General features: G+C 34.4%; 2 protein-coding genes across 6 annotated transcripts; one reads left to right on the plus strand and one right to left on the minus strand.

Moving 5' to 3' along the window:
- The first annotated feature begins 326 nt into the window (after positions 1-326).
- Positions 327-5,906, plus strand: LOC136205755 (uncharacterized). 5 transcript variants are annotated; one of them, XM_065996507.1, is made up of 4 exons: positions 327-510; positions 1,468-1,882; positions 1,964-3,928; positions 5,566-5,906. In XM_065996507.1, the coding sequence occupies exons 2-3, from the start codon at positions 1,536-1,538 to the stop codon at positions 3,891-3,893; spliced, it is 2,277 nt and encodes a 758-aa protein (XP_065852579.1). In that variant the 5' UTR covers positions 327-510; positions 1,468-1,535; the 3' UTR covers positions 3,894-3,928; positions 5,566-5,906. The 5 variants fall into 5 exon arrangements, with proteins under 5 accessions (XP_065852579.1, XP_065852581.1, XP_065852580.1 ...); XM_065996509.1 differs by having other exon boundaries at positions 1,964-3,923; XM_065996508.1 differs by having other exon boundaries at positions 1,533-1,882.
- Positions 5,907-22,396: 16,490 nt separating this feature from the next.
- On the minus strand, positions 22,397-24,974 carry LOC136206343 (pentatricopeptide repeat-containing protein At1g62914, mitochondrial-like). Its single transcript, XM_065997365.1, has one exon. The coding sequence runs from the start codon at positions 24,894-24,896 to the stop codon at positions 22,698-22,700; it is 2,199 nt and encodes a 732-aa protein (XP_065853437.1). The 5' UTR covers positions 24,897-24,974; the 3' UTR covers positions 22,397-22,697.
- Between the last annotated feature and the right edge of the window lie 1,630 nt (positions 24,975-26,604).

Consider the following 26,604-nt stretch of genomic DNA (forward strand, 5'->3'; position numbering starts at 1 on the left):
ATTTATTTTGGATATATATAATGTATAAAAATAATTTTAAATTAATTATATATATTTGATATATATAAATATTATTTATTTATTTATTACGTTATCCGATTCGATCAATCCGAACCATTTGCTCTGATAAGTGACCCGTGATCCAATCATTAATCCGGTTTAATGTCGGAAAAGAAGAGATTTATGTATGTAATTTAATTCTTTGACCAAAATGTAAGCTTAAAAAACATTATTGAAACCGTACGGAACAGTTGACGTGGCACTCTAAACCACCAATCAAACAACTAAAAGCACGAACCGTATAGATTACTATTGGCAGAAAAAAGTGTTACCATCCCCAACCTGTTAACTTAGTCAGATTTCCCCAATTAGTATGTTCTTATTCCAATGCCCTACCGCCATCCCAATATGTGAAATTTTCTGCTGATAAACCCCAATTTCAATCCGAAACTCAAATTCTGATTCTGGGAATCTCTTTCAACCGTGTTATTTATTGATCTAAGAGCAAAGGTATCTCCTTTCCATCTGCGTTCTCTTACTTCCATTCCTCTAGGGTTTTGCTTGAATTTAGGGCTTTTGGGTGATTTTGTTTGTGCCATTGATGAAATTCATGTAAATTGACTGCGTTTTGGATTTGAAGTCGATTTGCAGGCATTGTTTTGCTTTTATTCATGTTCTCTGTTGATGAATTTTTTGTTGTTTTGAATTGTATACAGCGTGTTTGATGAAATGACTGAATCAGAGACAGTTAATTAGTTTTTGGTGTTGATGTTGATTTCTTTTATTTTAGCTCATTATAGTGATGTCGGTGGCAGAGGGTGAGCCTTGGCGCAACGGTAAAACGTTGTTGTCGTGTGACCAGAGGTCACGGGTTCGAGTCTTAGGAGCGGCCTCTTGCCAATAAAATTGGCAAGGGAAGGCTTGCCCCCAATACACCCTTGTGGTGGGACCCCTCCCCGGACCCTCGCTCAGCGGGGACGCGTAATGCGACCGGGCCGCCCTTTTATAGTGATGTCGGTGGCGGAGATGCGTATGTTGAGATGGATGTGTGGTCATTATTGAGAATAAAATGAGAGAAAACCGACTAAGGTGGTTTGGCCATGTGAAACGTAGAGCGCTTGATGCGCCTGTTAGGAGAACCGAAGAGTGGCAAAGGGATATAGTGGTGAGGGGTAGGGGAAGACCTAAGCAAACTTGGAGGAGGGTGATCGAGAGTGATATGAGTTTACTGGGAATTGAGGAAAATATGGTAGTGGATAGGACGGAGTGGAAGGAGCAAATTTGTGTCGCTGACACGACTTGATTTAACAGTTTTATATGATGGTTCATGTTAGCCGACCCCTAATCATTTCGGGACTAAGGCTTTGTTGTTGTTGTTGTTGTATAGTGATTACATGAATTGACTTATGAAGGTGATTTCAATGAATTTATGGTTACTGAATTGGATTTTACTGTAAATGTCCGCAGCCCGGGTTTGATTTTGCTCTCAATGATTTGAACCTGCTTCTTAGCCATTTGGTTGATTGAGGCAGGTCATGGAGGGGACTAAATTGATAGCAATATGCCAGTTGGGTGGTGAATTTCAGACGAACAAGGATGGTTCGTTGACCTATAGAGGCGGTGATGCTCATGCTATCGACATCGATGATCAAATAAAGTTTAATGACTTCAAGACGGAAGTGGCTGAAATGTTTAATTGTAGTGTTAGTAGTATCTCGCTCAAGTACTTCCTCCCGGGCCATAGGAAGACTCTCATTACTATCTCTAATGATAAGGACCTAAAGAGGATGATAAAATTTCATTCGGATTCTGTAACTACCGATATTTATGTAATATTAGAAGACGTTGTTCTTCCTGATGTCTCAAACTTGCCCGCCAGTAGGTAGTCTTCTTCATGTGTAAGTTAAATAAACTGTTGTTTTTGGATTTTTTGTGTGTAACTTTTGCAATTTCTTATTCGTAGATCGAGCAGAACAACTTTGTCGGAAGCAGTTCCTCCTGTTGATGCACCTCTGACTGTCGTAGATGATACAATGCAACTTGCTGGACCTCTCGACATAGTAGTTGATACTATAGATGATGCACAGATTGATCAACCTCTTGACATTTCTCCCCCCCTTCCGCTTGTTGATTCCAGTGATGATAGGCATGCTAAAGGTGCACAACAGTGGCAGAATGCAATTACCGGAGTGGGTCAAAGATTCTGCAGCGTTCATGAGTTTCGAGAAGCATTGCGTAAATATGCCATTGCGCATCAGTTTGCTTTTCGGTATAAGAAGAATGATAGTCACCGTGTGACTGTTAAATGCAAAGCAGAAGGTTGTCCTTGGAGAATTCACGCATCGAGGTTGTCAACCACTCAACTAATCTGTATCAAAAAGATGAATTCAACGCATACTTGTGAAGGGTCTGCAGTAACAACAGGGCATCAGGCGACTCGGAGCTGGGTAGCTGGTATCATTAAGGAAAAGTTGAGAATTAATCCGAATTACAAGCCGAAGGATATCGTCAATGACATTAAAGATGAGTATGGGATTCAACTAAACTACTTTCAGGCTTGGCGGGGGAAAGAAATCGCAAAGGAGCAGCTTCAAGGTTCATACAAAGAGGCATATAATCAGTTACCCTTGTTCTGCGAAAAGATAACGGAGACTAACCCTGGCAGTTTCGCTACTTTCACCACTAAGGAAGACTCGAGTTTCCATCGCCTTTTTGTCTCGTTCCACGCTTCATTATACGGTTTTCTTCAAGGTTGCAGGCCTCTCATTTTCCTTGACAGTATACCATTGAAGTCGAAGTATCAAGGTACATTGTTAGCTGCAACAGCAGCAGACGGGGATGATGGTGTATTTCCTGTTGCTTTTGCGGTAGTAGATACGGAAAGCGATGATAACTGGCATTGGTTTTTACTGCAATTGAAAGCTGCACTGTCAACATCTTGTCCGCTAACATTTGTGGCAGACAGACAGAAGGGTCTAAAGGAATCAATTGACGAGATATTTAAGGGTTCATATCACTGCTATTGCCTTCGGTACTTGACTGAGCAACTTGTTCGAGATTTGAAGGGACAGTTTTCTCATGAAGTGAAGCGACTGATGGTTGAGGACTTCTACTCGGCTGCTTATGCAGCAAGGCCTGAGATCTTCCAGAGATGCATCGACAGCATCAAAACCATTTCGCCTGAAGCTTACAATTGGATTATTCAAAGCGAACCGCAAAACTGGGCAAATGCATTTGTTCAGGGTGCAAGATATAACCATATGACATCGAACTTTGGAGAAATGTTCTACAGTTGGGCATCCGATGCTCACGAGTTGCCAATCACACAGATGGTTGATTCAATCCGGGGTAAGATTATGGAGTTAATTTATTCGCAGCGAGCAGAATCCGACCTTTGGATGACAAGATTAACTCCATCAATGGACGAAAAACTTGAAAAAGAGAGCTTAAAAGCCCGTTCACTTCAAGTATTACTCTCAGCTGGTAGCACATTTGAAGTCCGTGGTGAATCGGTGGAAGTGGTAGATATCGATCGCTGGGATTGTAGTTGCAAAGGGTGGCAACTTACCGGTTTACCTTGTTGTCATGCCATTGCTGTCATTGGCTGTATTGGAAGGAACCCTTATGAATTTTGTTCAAGATATTTCACAATTGAGAGCTACAGATTAACCTATTCTGAGTCCGTTCACCCAATACCGGATGTTGACTGGCCTGTTCAGAAAGACACCTCTCAGGTTACAGTAACAGTAACCCCTCCTCCAACCCGTCGACCTCCAGGCAGGCCTACCACAAAGAGATGTGGACCACAAGACGTGGTCAAACGCCAGCTACAGTGCAGCAGATGCAAGGGTCTTGGCCACAATAAATCCACGTGCAAAGAAGATCTTTCGTAAAACGTTAGACGACCTTGTATAGATTGTTAGGTGTGGTAAGTGTTAGTTATCTGTTCATAATGCATTGTATAGTGTCTCATTCATGCCATAGAAACTGCTTAATTTATGAGTTTCTCCATGTTTAATCACAGTGAGAACTTTACTACTTTACGAAATTCGAAATTCGAAATTCGGCTATAGAATGTTCACTTCTTAAGCCTGTGTTCATTTTTAAGTCTAGTTTTCTTCTGCATCCTTGTGTCAGTACTCTGTTGCATATTTCGGATTACTCTGTCTCTATCGAGTTCTTTCGACAAACTGTGAATCTTCGCATGTTTGTTAGAATCTATTCTCAACTCTAACATGATGTTCTCGTTTACATTCAAGTGTCAGAGACATTAGAATGTGTATACACAGTTACGATTCTCGTCTGCATCCTTGTGTCAATACACTCCTTGCTGCATATTTTCGGATTACTGTCTCAATCGAGTTTGTTTGACAAACTGTGAATGTTCGCACGTTTGTTAGAATCAATACGAAACTCTAACCTGATGTTTCTTCGTGTTCCGTTAATAGGGTTTACATTCAAGTGTCAGAGACATTAGCATGTCTATATACAGTTACGATTCTCGTTTGCATCCTGTCAATACACTCTTTGCTGCATATTTGCATCCTGTCAATACACTCTTTGCTGCATATTTTCAGATTACTCTATCTCAATCGAGTTAGTTTGACAAACTGTGAATGTTCGCAAGTTTGTTAGAATCAATACGCAACTCTAACCTGATGTTTTTCGTGTTTCATTAATAGAGTTTACGTTCAAGTGTCAGAGACATGAAAATGGGGATAAGGGAACAAAATAGGCCTAAGGTTTTTTGAAAAGTATCAACATGAACTCCACGTACAAAATAGCACCAATATAGGCTTAACGTTTAAAAAGGAGTACCAATTTAGGTCTCAATAACGAAACGTGACACGTCATTCGTATCATTCCTGATTTCTCCCTCCACATACAATTGACGGAATAATATGAATAACGTGTCATGTTTTGTTATCGATGCCTAAATTGGTACTTTAACGTTAAGTCTATATTGGTGCTATTTTGTATGTGGAGCCTAAATAGATACTTCCCCAAAAACCATTGGCCTATTTTGGTACCTTATCCCCATTAAAATGTGTATATACAGTTACGATTCTCGTCTGCATCCTTGTATCAATACACTCTTTGCTGCCTATTTTCGGATTACTGTGTCTCAATCGAGTTTGTTCGACAAACTGTAAATGTTGCAAGTTTATTAGAATCAATACGCAACTCTAACCTGATATTTCTCATGTTTCGTTAATAGAGTTTACATTCAAGTGTCAGAGACATCAGAATGTGTATACACAGTTATGATTCCCGTCTGCATCCTTATGTCGATATACCCTGCTGCATATTTCGGATTACTCTGTCCCAATCGAGTTTTTTTTACAAACCGCGTTTGTTAGGATCCATACATAACTCTAACATGATGTTTTTGTGCTTCATTATTAGAGTGTGTTCCAATTCCTGTCTGCATCATCCTTGTGTCAATATACTCTGCTGCATAATTCAGATTACCATCTCTATCGAATTCATTTGACAGACTGTAAATGTTCGCACATTAATTACAACCAATACACGACTCTAACATGATGTTTTTATGTTTAACAGGGTTTACATTCAAGTGTCGGAGACATCAGAATGTGTATACACAGTTACGATTCAGACAGTCGAAGGGTGCCAGAGAAGTCGAACGATGAATCAGAGGCGCGAGAATCGTACAATTGTATAATAGTTGTTAATCCATAAATGGTAGTCTTTGCTAGATGTGATGTGGTTCTAACTCAAAGTTCTTACCACGGGTAATAATGGCAACGAAGCATGTTTTTGCTGGATGTAACCATGAAAATAGGCATTTACTCTGCTCAAATTTTGTGGTCTATGAGAAGAGGCTTGTCCAAGTTCTTTTTTTTTTTCATGCTTGCTGCAATCTTCATTTTATTTCGGATTTTCGTGTTATCGTGTCTTAAATTTATACCCCTACTCGATACTTGAAGATCCTATGTTCTCCAATTTTGTCTAAATTGGTATTACATAGGGTTAATTAGTATCTCGAAGTATGAGGGCCCGCCAAACTCAACCGGCTCGGTCACTTTAAAGTGAAAAAGTCGTAAGCCGAAACAGCAGCATCAGAGTTTACAGCTTCAGCTCTACCAGCTACACAAAAATCGACAGCAGGGCACCTGAGCAAGAGCAGGCTGCCTCGAAAAAACGGTTGGGCAGACAGAAGGTTTGCCCTATGTCAGCGCTTTGTAGTGTGGTGTGCAGCTGAGGAAAACCCCGGGCGTCGTTTTCGGGACTACACCCTCCTTGGTGACGACATTGTCATTGACGGATCTGGGAGACTTGAGCATTCAGTGAGTATAATGTCAAAAAATCTATGAAACTGGGTTTCTAATTTTTTTTTATATAAAAATATCAATTTAACACTCATAAATCATGATAAACGCCTCTTTTAGTGAATCTTGGGGTCCGTTTGTTTTACCTACTGTTTGTCGTTTGCTGTTACGGTTTGCTGTTGCTGCTTGCTGTTGCTAGTTGCGGTTTGCTGTTGGAAAAAGCTGTTTTTCCAAAAAGCAGAGATTCTCTGCTTTTGTAAAAGACTGCTTTTCAGGTGTAAAAGGCAAACAGGAGATCACTAACCAAACACCTAATACTGCTTTTCAAGTGTAAAAGGCAAACAGAAATGTCACTAACCAAACACCTAAAACTCTCCATTTCGAACTGAAAAGACAAACAGAGCATAAAAAAGAGCATCCAAACACCTCGTTGGATTCGTCAGTGGGGTTAGTTACATCTATGGTTTTTTTTTATAACGATTGTTATAACCTTTTTTTGTAACGAAAAACTGCTTTTAATCAAGTGGGAAATAAATAATAAAATAACTAAAAATAATAGTAATGTCAAAGTGTATACTATTTTATCAAAGATAACAATTAATTTAATTTAATTTACACGTCATATGATAAAATGTGGTAACGGGTAGTTGTTTTTTTTTTTTTTTTTTGAGAAGGCAACGGGTAGTATTATTGGTTGATAAGGTGACAAATTAAATTCCAGAACTACACCAATTTCATTTAAACGTCTATTTATGGGTTGGACTCGTTCGGGCTCAAATTTATTCAGATTTAATAACGGGTTCTAGTGTCTGCATGAAAATTATAATTAATCATAAAGTTATAATCAAATTATATTATAAAATTTAATCCTTAATATTTCATTATTTTTTTATATTATAAATAAAGTATATTTTATACACTAATTTAAAGATTTTAGATCTCGGTTTATGAATTCTAAACCTAAAAAATATATGTTAAAATATATTAAAGATAATAATTCACTTAGTTGATATAATTTAAATTATTAAATAATATAATTGTAAATAATTTTTTAAAATTTAATTTCTCTCTAAATTTTCAAATTATAATCAATTATATAATTACAATTAAATGATATTACAAAATCTAATTCTCAATATGTATGTAAATAGTTTTTAAAAACTGAATTTTTCTATAAATTTTCCTTTAATATTTAATACCCGTGTCTAAAAATAATCTAACATATCCGATGAGCATATTTATTTTTTTAAAAATAAATCAAAAATTAAAATTGAATTATGATTATGAATAATAAATGGATAAGGTATAAAAATATCCGCAACATTAATAGTAAAAAAAGATTTTATTCTTAACATGCTAAATAAAATAATTGATGGTATAATGTTGATAAAATGAATTAATTTAAAAAATCATTAAAAAATACATTTATAATATTCTCGTACTTTACACTAATTACATATGAGTTGGTTTAGAAAGAAAGGTTTTACGTTCTTTGTGATTCAAAATAGAATTTTAAATAGAATATATTTAACTCAATAAATATTAGAATACCTTTAGATTTAATGGAATCTTTATTTTTAAATTTTTTTAATGTCTACATACACATTTTTTATATGTTATTAATGGGTGATAACTTAACGCGCATATACAATGAAGATAACAAAAATCATGAGTAAGGACAGTGTTTCGTTTATGATGTATGAAACAGATCAAATTGTCAATATTACACCTTTAATTGTACCATTTATTACATAGAAGTAAAATTATTCTTATTCTCGTACAAATTTTCTATTAAAAAAAGTTATAAATTTTAAATTTAGTCCTATAGTTATTGAAAGAGATCCAATTTAGTGTCAACATAGAAAACAGTGCAATCTCACGCTGTCAGCTAGTGTAATTTCAAACCTAATTGATGAAAAATGAGTTCTTTCATATGTAATTTCATATTATGACCATTCTTACTTTCAGCATTCTTGCCATTTAATTATGTTTAAAATTGCACATCTTCTATTAATGAAAAAATACCATGTTTTTTCAATTGGGCTTAAAATTACGCCAATGGATAAATATTATGTTTAAAATTACATTATTTTTTTTTACGTAAAGACTAAATTTATTTTCTCAATAATCATAAAGCTAAATTTGTACTTTATATTTTGTTCTTTACTACTCTATTGATTTTAGATTTTGAAATGAATTTAACCATTTCATATTAAACTTGTGTAGGTTCGGGTTAAATCGGGCCGAATTAAATATTAAATAGGTTTTTCTACATCAAAAATATAATTTATTATAAAAATTATAATTGAATTATACTATATAATTTAATTTTCAATATATCAATAGAGATAAATGTATTTTTTTATATATCATAAATAAATATGTTTTTATATCCTAATTTATAAAATTTAGACTTTATTTCATAAATTCTAGATTTAAAAAATATACTATTCTAGACTAATAAAAATTAAATTCTAAAGCCCTAATTTGTAAATCTAGATCTTTAAAATATATTATAAATAATAATTAGTTTGATATGATTCAAATTATTATTTTTTTTTGGTAAGATTCAAATTATTATTTGATATAACTTAAATTATTTATTTTTTAAGTGATTGATACGACGTCGTTGACGTACATGGAGTTAAATTAATTATTACAGCTTTTCTTCTCTCTAATAAAAGGTCTGATAAAAAAACGAAAATTCCCCAAATCCCAAGTGTCCCTCACTGCTCCGCCCTCTGCTCCGCCGCACCACCGCCACTTCCCCCACCCTATTCCCGTCTAAAAACCCTAAACCCTTTCCTAATTGTGTATCAAATTTCACAAAATGAATCACCTTTCCATGTTAACCAGACCCAACACAAACCCTTCCAATAACACCACCAACGCAAATCCAACCACCGCCGATTGCGGCAACTGCGGCACAAAAGACAGCTGGGTTCTCCACTACGTCCGCCTCCGTGGAATCCACCGTCGTCTCTGCACATCCTGTGTCCTCCGTGCTCATTCCGGTTCCTTTTGCCCTTCTTGTTTCACATTCTACGATTCTTCTCCTCCTCCTCCTTCCAAACGTCTCTCTTGTAACAATTGTTCTTCTTTCACCCACACTCACTGCGCTCCAAATCACCCTCCGCCGCCTTTCGCCTTCCTCTGCCCGTCTTGTGCCGACCCCAATTTCAACTTCATTAGCCTCGATAGAACCAAAAATCGTGCAATTGACAAGAAAATGGCTACCGTCCTTCTTTGCGCTTCAAAAATTGCAGCTTCATCCATGGCGAAAGCTGTGGCTGTGGCCCGGACCGAGGCCGAGCGAAGGGTGAGGGAAGCTGCGGTTTGTAGGAAGAGAGCAAGGGAGGCGTTGGAGCATGTTGCGTCGGTGGCTAAGAGAAAAGATGTTGAATCTATTGAGGTTTCTAGATCTGGGAATTTGGGGAAAAAAGAAAAGGAAGGCTCACCGAAGAATGTGGATCGAATTGAAAAGCTGAAGATTAATGGAAATGCACAGAAAGGGGTTGAAAATGGGTCCAATGCAGAGAAAAATTCGAGCATTACTGTTAAAGAAGAAGGTGTCAATTCTCTTGTTCATAACAAGTCCTGAGGATTCTTTTCTAGTCCAGTTCATAGACAAACCCTGAATCTATAGGTACGAAATCCCATTGTGATTCTTGCTTTTTTAGTAGAGGTGTTAATTTCGGGTTACCATGTTATGTTATCTATATGTTTCATATGATTATCGTGTTATGTTATTTATATGCTCCATATGATTATACAATTTCGGGTTATCATGCTATGTTTCGTATATGTTTCATATGGTTATCGTGTTATGTTATCTATATGTTTCATGATACAATTTCGGGTTATCATGTTATCTATATGTTTCATATGGTTATCTTGTTATGTTATCTATATGTTTGGAATGATCATATACTATATAAATGCAAGAAAAATGATAATTGTATTACTTGTGTTGTATGAATCCGACTATCGGATATAGACATAGTTATCAAAGTCATGCTTAGGCTCTAAAGGCCCTAGGCTCTAGTACACCTAGCAATTATCGTGTTCGTGCTGTCATGTCATTTCGGGTTCGTGTAAAAAAGAGTAAACCCAAACCCAACCCAAAATCTTTCGTGTTACAGTCGTGTTAACCTGTTCGAGTAAGTGTCAATTTCTTGTCGTTTTTTAGGGTTACATGTAATTTTGTTATGCACATATATTAAAGATAACTTTTAAAAACATAAGAGGATATGTTATTATTTTTAAATACTTTATATCATTTTTAGATTAATATGATAACGCTAACCATCGAAAAAGGTTTTAATATCATGTTAGATGGTCATGTAATGTGTTTATAACAATTTAGAAGTTTTGAATCATATTTGCAAGTAATAATTATAATTTTATTATCTTTACTAATACATTGACATATAAAAACACGAGATAATATAACAATAATTTTAAATATTCGTGTCATTTCGTGCCGTTTTCGGGTTAGCATATCAACCCTAACCCAACCAAAATTTTTGCGCGTCAACCCAAAAATGATACATTACCTACTAATCTAAACCCAAACACTAAATTTACGTGTCGATTTGGTGTCATGTAATCGTGCCGTGTGTACTTTTGCCACCTCTAGGCTCCAGACAACATGCCTTAGAAGCCAAAAGGCAGCCTCTGTTCAAGAGACGTCTGAGTGCGCCTTTCTGAGCCTAGAAACTTGCTGGAGGTGCGTGTAGGTGGAAATTTAGAAGCTACATAGTGTTTTTTAGGGTTCTAAGTTAAAAATAGGATATTTCAATCTCAGTCCTTTCTTATCTATATGATTTACATGATTACAGATGAAATTAAATTAGAATAAAAAGAAGTAAATAACAAAGGAAATAGGGTTTTGACAGTAGATATATCTTAAAGAATAACACAAAAAGAAATGTTGCTCCATTGCGAAGAGGTTAGAAGTACTGCAAATGGAGACGTTAGACTTCAGTCTTGATGAAAAGTAGTTATTAGACTATTAGTTGGTTAACTTTGGTTCTAGATTTTAGATTTTTTATTATGAATTATGATAATGGAAGAGTTTTGGAATCTATTTCATACATTTTGTGATTAAGATTATAGATAATTGAATAAGATTTAGTAATTGACTATTTGTTGCATTTTAAAAGTCGGGTTAATACATCAAGAGCCATCTGGACTTGTCCCAAAAGCTTGATTGACCCCCTAAACTTACAAAGTGTTTCATTAGTGCACCTTGTTTCACTCAGTGCGCGCCTGAACCTGGCGCTTAGGCTCCAGGACCCCTTAGTGCCTTAGTGTGCCGTACACCTTTAATAATTGTGTATGTAAATGTTGTTACGTGTTATAAATCCTCACCCTAGTTTTAGTGACTTATCGTGTTATCGTGCAATTGAATGCTGATTTTGAAATGGCAAATTTGCAGATGCATCGGTTGCAACATCATTGGTCCGAGGGAAGGAAGCTCTTTCAACCTCTTCTTGCCAGAAGATATAAAACACAGTACAAATTTTCTCTCAGAGCATTCATTGCCTTGTTCTTGCTCCTATATGATGCTTGTTCTTGTGTAGAAGCAATTAGGTTACATAGTTATGTATGTTAAATTAAGTTCTCTCTAGCTAAGTTTAAATCCATTGCTAGCACCAACATATTGTGCTGTGACTGTGACTGTTATGTGCATTGATACATATTAGTTAATAAATATATTAATTCATCTTCGTGTTCGTTGCTCTCGTTTTCTATTAGTGGCATTTATGGTCAATATGATCCGGCTATTGTTGTTTACTGTTTGTTGGTTGTTGGCGTAGTTGTTAAAGGCGTGCTTGAGGCATGGCTCGGGGGCCGCGCCTCTGTGTGTGTGAGTTGAGTGATGTCAGCCAGGCGTGAGTGGGGCGTGCCTAGGCGCAATTGTAGGGTTTTTAAGCTTCTAATCACAGTCATAGAGTCTTTATGATGAAGGGCTTAGATTAAGTTAGAAAAAGAAAAGAAAAAAAAAGCATAACGTTTACAGCCAGGAGCAATTTTACCCCTAACGTCTAAAATGGTGCAATTTTACCCCTAACATTGTCAAGTTGGGTCAATTTGAGAAATAATTCATTAAACTGTTTTCTCGGTTTTGAATCTTGTCATCTACACTTCACATGTGAGTCATTTTATCACTCATTAGTAACATATCATAAACATATGATTAGATGTGAAAAAAATTAAAAAATATACTGTTTATTGTACGATTTGGACAAAAAAAAATTCAAAATATTTCGTCAAATTTATAAATATTAATCTCTCATTCTATTATTAAATCACAGAAAATATGAAATCTTTTTTTAACGAACTGATATGCAATTGGTGTAGAATAAGGAACAAAATATCTGTGTTTCATAATAATGTCTAAAATTGACTCAACTTGCCAATGTTAGGGGTAAAATTGTTCTTGGCTGCCAAAGGTAGGAGTAAAATTACACCATTTTAGGGGTAAAATTGCTCTTAACTATAAACGTTAGGTGTATTTTTGCACCTTATCCCAGAAAAAAATAAAGAAGGAACAGAAAGGAAAGTAAAGAGATGAGCTGCTATTCTGAAGGATAGAAAACGCAAAACACTTAGCAGATTTTCCTCCATTGATGATGAATAGGGACTGTAAAGTCTAAAGAGTTTAGTCTTGCTCGAGGAAAAGTAGTTATTAGTAGACCGTTAGTTATTAACTTAGTGTTTAGTTGAAGTCTTTAGATTTAAATTCTATTATGAATATGAATTATAATTATGTTTTAGTAGTTAATTAGAATTTATCTCATGCATTTCTATGATTGTTGTTATTTGATTATTTGTGTCATTTTAGAAATGTTAAATGTTTTTCATCAAAAAAAAAGTGAAAGTGTTGTTATTTATAATTTTATATGTTATCTTGTTTCGGTGCACCTTGTGTTGTTCAGGTGCGTGCTTAGACTCTAGGACCCCTTGCACCTTAGTACGCCTTTTGCAACTATGGTTGTTGGTTGATTTTCCTTCCAAAAGTAGTTATTTCTCAATCCCGATCAAACGCTTTATATTTACTGAGCTACAAAACAGAGAACCGGATGGAGATATACTTCACATGAAGCAATCTTTTGTAGGATTTGTCCTTTGATCCAATTGGGGAACGCGGTTGAGTTACATTAAAAGTAAATTTTTGGAAAGAAAAAGAAAAGCATTTTGATGCTCATGATCTTTTCGATTTTTGTTGATCTTTCACTCGACATATTGACTTCTTGACAATTTTAATTATATACATTAAGCCCCTGGTTATTAGGAAAGTCAGCTTTGAGCATAAAACTCGATTAATAAAGAGTTATTTATTTCGTTTGCATTTGAAATCTGCATTCTGAGGTTTTGATCTTCTTTGATTTTTGTTGATATTTCAATTTGGTACATTGATTGAGTTCTTATCAATTATAATTGTATACATTAAGCTCCTGGTGAGCAGGAAAGTCAGTTCTGAATACAAAACTCCGTTAATAGAGTTATTTACTTCGTTTGCGTTTGAAACTGCATTTATGAGGTTTTGGTCTTTTTCATGAAATTGCATATTCAAAGTAGATTTATGGAAAAAAGCATTTAGAAGCTCCTGATCTGTTCGAACCTTTGATTAGTCATAATTGTATATATTAAGTCCCTAGTGACTAGAAAAGTTAGCTTTGATTATGAAACTCGGTTAAGAAAGAGTTATTTATTTCATTTGCGTTTGAAATTTGCATGTTTAACCGTTCAAACATGGTTTTTTTGATGTGGTTATAGGGAAATTGTAAAAAACTCCTTTTTTCTTAATTGCAAAAACATAATCTCAAATACATATGATATGTGTTGTGCTCTTTTGATTGAATTAGATGTTTATGGTTAACTAATCCGGCAAGCATTGGCTTAACATGTGGGATTACAATTGATCGAGAGCTCAATGTTTTAAAAGAGTTATAGGCAGTGTTTCCGGTGAGAATTTGATCTGAAATTTTCAAATTGGTTTTACTGGTACAAAATGCAAAGGTTGATTCTTGTATTAATACAGATAATCAGATTACCTTTGTAAATCGTATTCGCGTCAAAAACCATATGTTATCATGTAAGAAACCATATATACAATACTATATTGTTCTGGTCTTGATTCTGATGATCAATGTAGAACATATATCTCCATCTTAATATAAGATTGTATTGAATAGTATACAGTTCTGATCGTCACAGGCTCAAGTCATGACCATTTTTTAAACCCGTCAAATTCTGAATTTATATAGACAATGTGTTTGATACGATTATCAAGATTTAATACACTCATGATTCCTCAAATTAGACTTACTTCCGCTATGACCTTTCATTTAGACACATTGAGTCCTTGATCTTTCATATATGGGTGTATTAGGCGCTTCCGTAGATCAATTAATATATAGGTTTATTAAGGGCATGTTTGGTTAGGTTTATATAACTGCAGCGTTTCGCATTTTCTCTGGACACTGCAACATTTTGGAGCTTTTCACGAAAAGCTCTTTTTATGAACAGTTGTTTGTAGTTACTTGTTATTGATAAAATTACCCTTCTTATTTTCACAAAATGTGCTTCAATTTTAACATTATTTTTATTTTTAGAACATAATTATCGAAAAACAAGGTTTTATTGTATTCAATAAATTTTTTATTTTTTATTTAAATTATTTTTATTAATTTGTATAATATATTTTTTATTTTAGAATTTGTTATTTTTAGAACATCATTTGTTGTCACACCAAACATGCCCTTAATAAACCTATATATTAATTGATTTACGGAAGGGCCTAATACATCCATATATGAAAGATCAAGGGCTCAATGTGTCTAAATGAAAGATCGAGGGCTTAATGCACCAAATAATGAAAGATCAACGGCTTAATGTGTCTAAATAAAAGATCGAGGGCTTAATGCACCAAACAATGAAAGATCAGGGGGCCCAGGATGCTTTTTCCCTATTATTAAGTGTTGTTTGGTTAGGATAGAGAGATGAGGTAAATTACATCTATGGCCACTGAACTTTACTCATTTTAACATTGTGGTTACTGAACTTTTATTCTTAACAGTTTGGTCACTGAACTTTACATTTTTTAACACTGATAGCCACTCAACTTTAACTAATTTCTCAAAATGACCGTTAACGATCTTAAAATGAAAATATTCAAAATTAAAGTTGTTCAGAATTATATTTATTATGAGGCCACATTTTTTTTTCAAAATCACTTTTTTTTGGAGCTTTCTCTTTCTATAAATTCATTCTCTTAACTGAACATCTAAATGATCTCAAAATGAAAAATTTCAAGAACTAAAATTCCTTAGAATATCATTAAATCTTTGGATTTTTTATTTTGAGGCGTTGAGTAGCTATCGGTGTTAAAAAGTGTAAAGTTTAGTGGTCATACTGTTAATTCAGTTGCTATAATATTAAAAAAAGCAAAGTTTAGTGGCAATAGGTGTAATTTACCCAATAGAGATGACATTTTAAAAAGTGGCAACGCGGTTCCTTGGGAAATATGATGTTTAAATAACTTTAATTTTTAGACAATTATTCATAAGGTATTTTTATGTTAATATAAAGTTTAAAGACTTTTATGTCTGATTTTGAATATGAGGGAGAGGTCATAAAGAATGTAACACCTAAGTTGAGGGGCTATGGTTGTAATTTATATATATATATATATATATTTTTTTTTTTTGTCATTTATATCATGTAAGAAAATGGGGTAAATTACACCCATGGTCACTGAATTTTACGCATTTTAATATTATGACCATTGAACTTTAATTCTTAACGGTATGATCACTAAACTTTACACTTTTTAATACCGGTGGCCACTCAACTTTAACCAAGTTCTTGAAATGACCGTTAACAACTTTAAAATAAAAATATTTAAGAATTAAAGTTGTTCAGAACGACATTTATCATGAGACCACATTTTTTTGTTTCCAAAATCACATTTTTTGGAGTTTTTTCTCTTTAAAAATTCACTTTCTCTCTCCTAACAAAACAACACCTAAATGACCTCAAAACGAAAATTTTCAAAAATTAAAGTTTCTTAGAATATCATTAACTCTTCGAATTTTTTATTTTCAGACCGTGAGTGGTCATTTTGAGGCGTTGAGTGGTCATACTGTTAAGAATTGAACTTCAATGGCCACAATGTTAAATAGGTAAAGTTCAGTGGCCATAGGTGTAATTTACCCTAAGAAATTGGGGTCAAATAGTACTATTGGTCACTGAACCTAGTTTGTTGTCTCAAAATGGTCATTCAACTTCAATTTGTCTTAATAAAATTACTCAACTTTGAGTTTTGCCTCAATTAAGTTACTTTTATGATTTCAATGGTCAAAAGACATCGAGGTTGACATGTCAGCATGAGTCAATTCAAATATCTAACTGAAATAACACGCGGCATCCATGTGTCGTTTATTTTTATGAAAAAAAAAAACTAAATTATTTTTCATAAAAACATCGACACGGGGCAGTCATATAGGACATATGTGGCTGTCACGTGTTGTTTCAGTCAGAAATCTAAGTTGATTCATGTCGATATGTTATCATTTCGATCCATTTTAATCACTAAAATCACCGGAGTGATTTAATTGAGATAAAACTCAAAATTGAGTGATTTATTGATATAAATTGAAGTTGAACGACTATTTGAAACAATAAAGTAAGTTTAGTAACCAACGATGCATTTAATTCTAAGAAATTGCTTTGGACTTTAGTCCATCCTTTACTTTTCTTTTTCTTAACCGAAAAAAATATATATATATAATACAACTGCGACATGATAATTGGTTCTAAAGTTCTAAAGGCGCTACTCGAGCGGATAGGGCTCTTAACTAATCGGATTTGTATTTTTTATTTGTTAATCAACGAATTATTATATAAATTCAACTAATATGTATTATACTATCTAAAAACAATAGTATAAAATTATGTAATATAGAAAAACACGTATATTTGGAACATATATCTTTACAAATGTGTAAATATCAACATTTCAAGAACAATATTATTGAAACAACTCAAAAGTGAATTATAATAAAGAAAAAAATAAATTCACAATAACAAATGTTTTTCTTCATCGTCACTTACGCGGTGGCGGCCTCGGCGGAGCCTAAGCAGATAAAAATCAGCTAAGAGCCAAAAAAGGCCTAAAGAGACTAATCATAAAAAATCAGGGTAGATTTTCGATTTCGAGCATCTAGTCTAGGCCTTCGTTTTGAACAGTGACCGATTTTCTGACATCTTAAATTTTTTTGGATGGTTTTGTGTTGCTTACTCGTCATGTTATAATCTCGTATATATGACATAAATATACAAAAAAAAATATATATATAATTATATAAAAAAAAATATCAGACAAATTGTCAAATTGAATCCATTTTTACACATCATTAACGAAACTCATTCTTCAATTATGAATCATATTATCTTCATGACACACGTGAAAACAAAAAAATAAAAATTATCTCGTATACAAAAAACACACGTTAAACTTAAATTCGTATTATTTTGTAAACGTTAAGCCTATATTGGTGCTATTTTATATGCGACGTCTAAATTGATAATTTCTACAAACCTTATGTGACGTGGCGCTGAATTGACAGACTTAACGGATGACATGTCACGTTCTGTTAGTAATTCATAAATTGATGCTATGTTGTAAACGTTAAGTCTAAATTGATGTTATGTTCTAAACGTTAAGCCTATATTGGTACTATTTTGACGTAGAACCTAAATTGATACTTCTCCAAAAACCTTAGACCTATTTTGGTACCTTAACCCCTTACAAAATGTCTTTAATAAATCTCGTCAAATCAACTAATTTTTCAATCCAAATCCAAACATTAACATACTTTCACATATTATTACAAAATACATCCAATATTGTCAAATAAGAACTAAAACTAAAATGTCTTAGTGCCAATATACTGAGGTAACAACAAAGTGTAAATCCATTAAGAAAAGAGGCAAAGTTAAGAGAGAGAGGAGAGCAATAAAGGGCGGCCTGCAATATGCGTCCCCGCTAAGCGAGGGTCCGGAAAGGGGTCCCACCACAAGGGTGTACTGGGGCAAGCCTTCCCTTGCCAATTTTTTTTTTTTTGGCAAAAGACGGCCCCGTGACCTTCGGTCACACGACAACAACGTTTTACCGTTGCGCCAAAGCTCGCCCTCAGAGAGAGGAGAGCAATGTTATAATAAAATTTGGCAACATGACATATAAAAAGATTATTTGATTGATCATTTACCTACAAAGACCTTAAAATTATAAATTTACCTTGGAGAATTGTAAGTTGAGGAAGAGATAATCAAAAAGAAATTCACAATATGCAGTGAGGAAAGAAAACATGAAATGCCACAACCAAATTCTCAGAAACATTTAACCACACATCATGTTACTTGTGACATTGCTTTTAATTTTTGGGAGGCCGAGTCGTCTCAGCAGGAATTGTAGCTTGTTGTCGGCTGAATTGTAGCTTGTTGTCATTGATTCGGAGATCCCATTAAATAAAAGATCTTCAAAAGAAGAAAGAGATCAGAAAAACTTGAAATCGAGATTACAAAGAAACTGAAAACAATTAAATTAGAAGAAAAACCTGAAAGAGGCTCGAGTCACATGTGTCACATTTAAATTTCAAAAATTAAAAACACCATTAAAAGAAGCAAATTAATGTTATCATGATTTATATTAATACTGTTATACCATGATGCTATATTGTTATCAGATAATGGTATATGAGAGTGGATTCATTCAATGGAGCAGTAGATTTCCAATGTAACACCCTGGTCCAATACCATGTAGATATTGTCCGCTCTGGTCCAAATCCAACACATTGAGCCTCACGGCTTTAAAACGCGTCTGCATGTATTGGATTCTCATCTCACTAATAAGCCTCAGTCACTCTCTCTCCATTTCCGATGTGGGATTCAGTTCATTCCTGTTCCCATCGTCATCCCTTAGGGCCGCTCCTTGCTCAGGCCTTCTTACCCCGGCGCCACCCTTTACATCCAATGTCATTTGAATATTCAAGATTCCCTCAACTTCTAATTAAATTCCCAATAAGCAAGAAAAATTCATCACGCAATACAAGTTTACTTTCTGCAAAGACAATTATCTCAATATACTCTTGAATCCAAGGCCAAACGCATAGGCAGTGAAGTAAAGGCAGACATAGACATTAAAAGTCCGTTTGGTATGCCGTAATGCAATGTAATGTAATCAAGATCGTAATGTAATCAAAGTTGTAATGTAATGGAATGGAATAGTGATTCTATTACCATGTTTGGTTGACAATTATGATGTAATGTAATAACCATTACAATACTTATATTTTCCTAATTAAATGCAATCATAAAATTTTATTTACATAATTAAAATCAACGAAAAATATGAAAAATCGAATCGAAATCAAATACAAAATTAGATTAACCTAAATCAATAAATTAGTATATAGTTTTTCGCTTTTTTATATTTTTTTTACATTTTCTCGTTTCTTTTAATTTCCATTTTCAACATTTTTCACCGTTTTTATATTTTCTCATTTTTCCGGTTTTTCATTTTTCGCATTTTTTCGGTTTTTCGGTTTTTCGGTTTTTTTTTTTCATTTTTCTCGTTTTCAATTTTCATGTTTTTCTACTTTTTGCGTTTTTTACAAGAATGACAGTTGAGATTTGAGAAATGAGAGGTTAGATGACAATGTAATGAGAATTCAAGTCATTTTTCTATGTAATGGGTATTACAAGATTTCTTCAATAAAATTAACTCAATGTTTTCTCATTTCATTAAAATGAAATTGTACAATGTAACCAAACATGGTAATGAGCCTTCAATGTAATAGTCATTCCATTACGAAGGTCATTACATCTTACCAAACGGCACCTAATAAACTAGCAGGCTAAAGTTTTTGGCTTTGTTAACTACTCCCTCCGTTCCACAATATATGTCTTTCTATAGAATTTTTTTTTGTTCCACAATACATGACATTTTACTTCAATCTATGCATATTAATTTACTTTTACCAAATATACTCCTATTTGACCTTTTTGCATTGGGAATAGATAAAGTTACTAGTGGATGCAATTAATACAATGGTAACAAAGTCTTTTCCTTAAAATTAATTGCATTTCTTAATTAGTGTGTACTAATTTTAAAAGACATGTATTGTGGAACAGATGGAGTATTCACTTGTAAATCACATGCTTCTTTTCAAATGATAAGAGAAGTAGCCCCAATATATCAGAGTCAAACATGAGTGAGTGAAGTGCTAAAATGCCCCCAAAAAGATGGGTAAATTACATATGTGATGTACAACCTTTACCCCAAATCACACTTTGGTGTACAACCAAAATTTTGTCACACTAAACTGTACAAGCTTCAGGTGACCTCCCACTAAAGTGTACAGCCGGTTTTTGTGACCGGTCAATACTGGTCAATTATGCCACGTCAGCATTTTTCATTGTAGAATTAGAAAAACTGAGACCCACTCTTTATAGAAAGACTAATATAACCTCATTTCTTATAAAATTACTAAAATACCCTCATCTTCTTCCTTCAACCCCTCTTTCTCATTTCCCTCTCTACATCTTCTCTCTCACTCCTCTCTCTCTACCATTTCTCTCTCACTCCTCTCTCTTTAGCATTTCTCTCTCATGCTAAGTCCACATTCTTTCTCATCAAAAGGATACAACCTCAGCCTTATTTTCACATGATCGTTTTATGGCATATGCCATTGCGATTGGATCCCTGTAATTTACAAACACCAGAAGTGAACATATAAGAAGGTGGACTTAGCATTTTTTTATTAAAAACATAAAAAGTAATTAATAATGATTATAAAACAAAATATTTTTAGCCTTCAAATGTTTTTTTCTGAAAAAACTCAAAAACACCGACACAATTCAATTGTAGACCAACTTAAAAGCCTGAAAACTGTGAAGAAAAAGTTGCCAACTTGAATACAGTTTTTATGTGATTATTTCTTACAGTTTTTCTTTTTCAATCTTTAATTTGGAAGGAATTCAATTCATTTCATTTTTTACTATCGTATTTCATTCGTTATAAAGAAATTAAACTTCTTTTATACTGCTATGACATAATTAGATATCACAATCTGGAAAAAAAGATATCACATATCAAGCTATAAATAGAGCATTGAGGTTAATTAATTAGATATCACAATTTTACACACACAAAAAAAGGAAAAAAGATATTACAATCTGAAAAAAAAAGAGGTCTGTCAGTTTCAATAGAAGCAATGGCGATGGCAGGCATGGATTATGAACAGCAGGAGTCAGAACCACCATTATTCTTTCATATTTTGAGAGAGAGAGAGAGGGGAGAGAAATGGTAGAGAGAGAGGAGTGAGAGAAAAATGGTAGAGAGAGGAGTGAGAGAGAAGATGTAGAGAGAGAAATGGGAGAGAGGGGTTGAAGGAAGAAGATGGAGGTATTTTAATAATTTTATAAGGAATGGGATTATATTAGTCTTTCTATAAAGAGTGGGACAGGTCACAAAAATCGGTTGTACACTTTAATGGGAGGTCACCTGAAGCTTGTACAGTTTAGTGTGACAAAATTTTGGTTGTACACCAAAATGTGATTTGGGGTAAAGGTTGTACGCCATATATGTAATTTACTCCAAAAAGATTGAGAAAAAATGTACCGCTGAGGCACAGAATTTTTGCGACTCCCTTTGATTTCAACTCCTCTATTTTCTCAATGAACCCTGAAACATGCTTCAAGCTAAGATAGAAGCCAATTACATCAATTAAAATCCCCTAATTCGACAAATCTGAAAATAAAGATCGAAATGCCTGATGGAGAACACAAAGAATTTCTCATACCTGCAAGTTGGGGTGAAGTCACCAGGAACACCGATGATGATGATCTTCTTACCGGCAACGAGTGAGTGGATGGAAACCTGCTGGAGCTGATCTTGCTCATCGAAGTGAGCAAGAGTTCCGCCAGGCAAAGTATCATCGGCCGCAATCGGAGCCCTAGTTTGGTCTTTAATTTGATTAGTGATAGAGATGAGAGGAGTAATTGGCCAGAGTGAAAGTAAAGCCATGAGATCTGAATGAACTTTTAACATCAAATATGTGAGTGTATATATACATTTAAATGCATTATCTGAATAATACAATTTGGTTCGGTTTGTTTACATCCTTTTCCATACCGAACCACAATACCGAAATATACCTAAAACTATAACAGACTCCAAATCGAAAAACCAATTAAGTCAAGTCGCTTCGATATCATGTCTCCCCTAAGCCCTCAGCAAGTATCTCACTTACACAACCTTTGATTTCAAAATCACAATACTGAACTACACCTAAAACTATAACCGATTCCAAACCGAAAAATCGAATTACATCAGGTCGGTTCGATATCATGTGTCTCTAAGCCGTCAGCAAGTATGTCACTTACACAATCTTTGATTTCAAAGTTTTTGCAGTTCAACATTTTCCCATCATCACTTCCCTTCCTATCAACAGATCCAATCAACAATCTATGTGTGATAGAATCAGGAACCCAACCCTTCTCCAACATCAAATCGAGCAACCGACTCGCCTCGATCTTACACCCCTCCTTCAACAGACCGTTGATCAGTACGTTGTACATCTTCGAATCGATAACTTCAGTTTCCGTAACAAGTCTATTGACTGAACTTATAATCATATACAGCTGAGATTCATTGGATAGATATAACAACAGATTGTGCAATGTAGCTGAATCCGGTACTAATCCGCCTTCATTTACCATGTTATTGAAGAACAAAGCACAATCCTTTGTTCGGTTTTGGGCGATCGTGCTCTGTATCATGATGCAGTATGCTTCTGTATCAAGATTGCAGCCCTTTACCAGCATTTGTGAGAGAAAGACCGAAAGATTTTGTTTCGTGTTCGATTTAGACAGCCCGAGCAGAATACTATTGTAAGTAGAATTTTCACAAAGAGCTCCGGAATTGTAAGACATCCGCTGAAGCCTGATTGCTTCGCTAACCATTCCGTTGCTACAAATACCCTCGGTCAGCATACTGAATGCGGTGGACTGAAGAGAGCATCCGTTTGCATACATGTATCGAAACACTCTAGTAGCGTCCGGATACTTTTTCATTCTGCAAAGAAGTTCGATTAGCTCAGAGTAAGAAACAGAATCTAGAACATAGCATTTCGCGCAGAATTGAAAAAACAATCTTAGAGCATCTTCGGGTTTGCTTGATCTACAGTAACCGAGGATAAGAGCTGTGTATGTGTCACAATCCGGAACCAACGAAGATAAAACCATTCTCCCGAGAAGTTCACATCCTTTCCTTGTTTCTGCCTTCTCACAGAGCCATCTAATTAGAATATTCCAAGAATCACAGTCGTCTATACTTCTCGCAGACATTTTCTCGAGTATAACTCTAGCCGTAAAAAAACTACCAGCATCACAACACCCTCTAAGCAATTCATTAAACGGAGATGTTTCGAAGAAATTATTATCTTCCAACAACTTTGAAGCCTCGCCTATCTTCCCTAACTTGCAGAACTGATTTACAACAGTCACAAGAACATCATTATCAGGTATCAAACAACTTCTTGACATCTCTTCGAGAAGGTTTACCGCCTTATCGAACCAAAGGTTGTCGCATAAACATCGTATCAAAGTATTATAAATACACGAATTAGGAAGAAAGTTCGACTTACACATCATTGTAAACAACCTCATTGCCTCTTCTGGTTTATTTTCTCTACAAAACAAAGGTATCACACAAATATAAAAACTCAACTCGGGCACACACCCGAGTTCTAGCATATCTTGCAAAACGACAAGAGAATCATTCACTCGATCATTCACAACGAGACCCTTTACAACTATCTCGAACGTCTTGCTATTCGGATCAAACCCTTTCTTGTTCATTCTCTTATATTGATCCAAAGCAGAATCAACTTTCTTAGATTCAAACAAAACCTCCAACAAGTAATTCAAAGTATCAACATTAGGTACAACTCCTGCTTTTACCATCTCCTTGTAAACGAAAACCGCATCCCCAAACCCTCTCTTCGCCTCTACAATAGCTTCCAAAACAACATTGAACAGAGAAATCGGAGGCGAAAAACCACCCGAATTCATGTTAACAAGGATGCATATAGCTTCATTTAATCTACAATGTCTAACAAAAGATTCAACCAATGAAATTAGAGCATGTTCTACACCTGGAAAACTGTTCTTCACTAAAATTTGACAAAACCCCTCCATTTCCGCAACATTACCTGCTAAACCCAGTTTGAAAATCATCCAGTAATAAGTTTCTGTAGTGTGGGTGAAACGTTTCTGATGGCTAGCCCATTTGAATATCTTAAGAGCAGAATCTATATCACTAGTGCTCTGCAAAACCCTAATTAAGCTATCGGGGTGTAATTTATTGTTCAGAGATTGAATTTTCGCTTCGAAATCAGTCAAATTGGGTATAGTTTGGTCAATATCTGGCTTAATTAGGATGGAACTAGTGGAAGAAATTGAAGAAAGATTAGGTTTCAAACTTACCCATTTGGGAATTCTCTTTGAAAGCGTCAATCGAGAGAGCATCGCAGTTGCGGCTCCTCAGTGATCGCATAAATTGCGGCGAAAAAGACGGGAAAGAGAATAAGATTGATGACTGACCTGGGAATTGAAGCAATCAAATTGAGATTCAGCTAAAGTTGGAGGGTTTTTTAGATCAAACTTTGTTAGAGTTTATTTGCTTCTTCGAGGAGTTCGTCAATGGTGGTTTGAGCAGAAGTTTCAGTTTTTGGGTTTCGATTTCGAATGTGGGATCAAGAATTTGGAAAATAACATCATTAAGCCCTCTATTTCTTCTATTTTTATTGATTGAACCTCTAATCTTTCAATTTAACGCATTGAGCTTCGATCATTTTTAATCGCATATATTAGTAGGCTCTCTCGGTTGCTAAAATTCAGTCTTGATCACATACATGTAGAATTTGCTCATTAAGGTGCATGTGATCAAAACTGTATACTCATTCTATTTGAGTCTAAAATTGTACTCTCTATTCCACATTATTTACAAAGAATTAATTAATTTAATTAATTTTTATCTATTTCTAAAATAAAATAAAAACAATTTAAATAAGGGTAAATAATTTATTAGTCTCCCTAGTTTTTACCTAACACATTATTTAGTCTTCCTATTTTGAAAAACACATTTTAAGGTCTCTATCTTTTGCCAATATTAACCATTTGGTCCTTTTTTCTAGTTTTTTTAGACTTGTAACCGTTATATTTTAGTATACATAGACATATATAAAATAACAGAGTAACATGGTCAACTTGTATTGCACTATGGTTGTTCTAAAAGCTAAAATATGCTCGGTTAAAAATATAAAAAAAAATAGATAAAAGGACCACGGGGTTAATATTAGTGAAAGATAGGGACCTTAAAATGTGTTTTTCAAAATAGAGGGACTAAACAGTGTGTTAGGTAAAAATTAGGGGACTAATAAATTATTTACGCTTTAAATAAAGGTATATTTGGTAAAAATCAATTAATGTGTATGGATTGAATCAAAACGTCATATATTATAGTATAAAAAAAATTCCCTAGAAAAACAAATATTATGAAATGGATGGATTTTGAAATAAAGTTTTTAAAAGGTCTAATACATAATGAGCTTCTTGAACTTGTACATAAAAATATATTGGCTCTCTGAATTTTGTTAGTATCTCACCAGTTCCCTAAACTTGCTTATTTCGTATAACCCACTCTCTAAACTTATCCATATCATCTATTTCTAATTTTTCTTTTTTCTTTTTATAGATCCAAAGAAGGTTTGTACAATTTCGTTATAGATACCCAACAAAAACTTTTGAACCGTTAAAAATGAAAAATCCAAATACACAAAAATGAATAACGATATTTTAATCTAGTGTTATGTTAAATCCGATATGTTTAATCTAGTTCGGCCTTCTTACCTCACGAGATATTGGACCCCCTTGATATAAGTTTGGCGAAAGTGGATTCCTCCTAGGTAGAGGTGATTATGGTTGTTGCGGGTGTGGATTAAGTGTTTCTTCATTTATTCTAGGATGACCTCCTAAAGCCTGTTGGATGGTGTATTTGAGATCTACCCCAACCTTTCGAACGAAGCTTTCATTTGATCTTCCTCATGTCTTTGTTCTTCATTTTGCACCCGGAGTTTCTCACCTCTATTCTCAAGTCATTTATATCTTCTTCTCAAATGCTTCCATTGTGTCTTGTGGTATTCCTAAAAGAAGTCTCATATTAGGAAAATGATCG

This window comes from Euphorbia lathyris, chromosome 9 (genome assembly GCF_963576675.1).
Source record: "Euphorbia lathyris chromosome 9, ddEupLath1.1, whole genome shotgun sequence".
In the NCBI taxonomy this organism is placed as follows: Eukaryota; Viridiplantae; Streptophyta; class Magnoliopsida; order Malpighiales; family Euphorbiaceae; genus Euphorbia; species Euphorbia lathyris.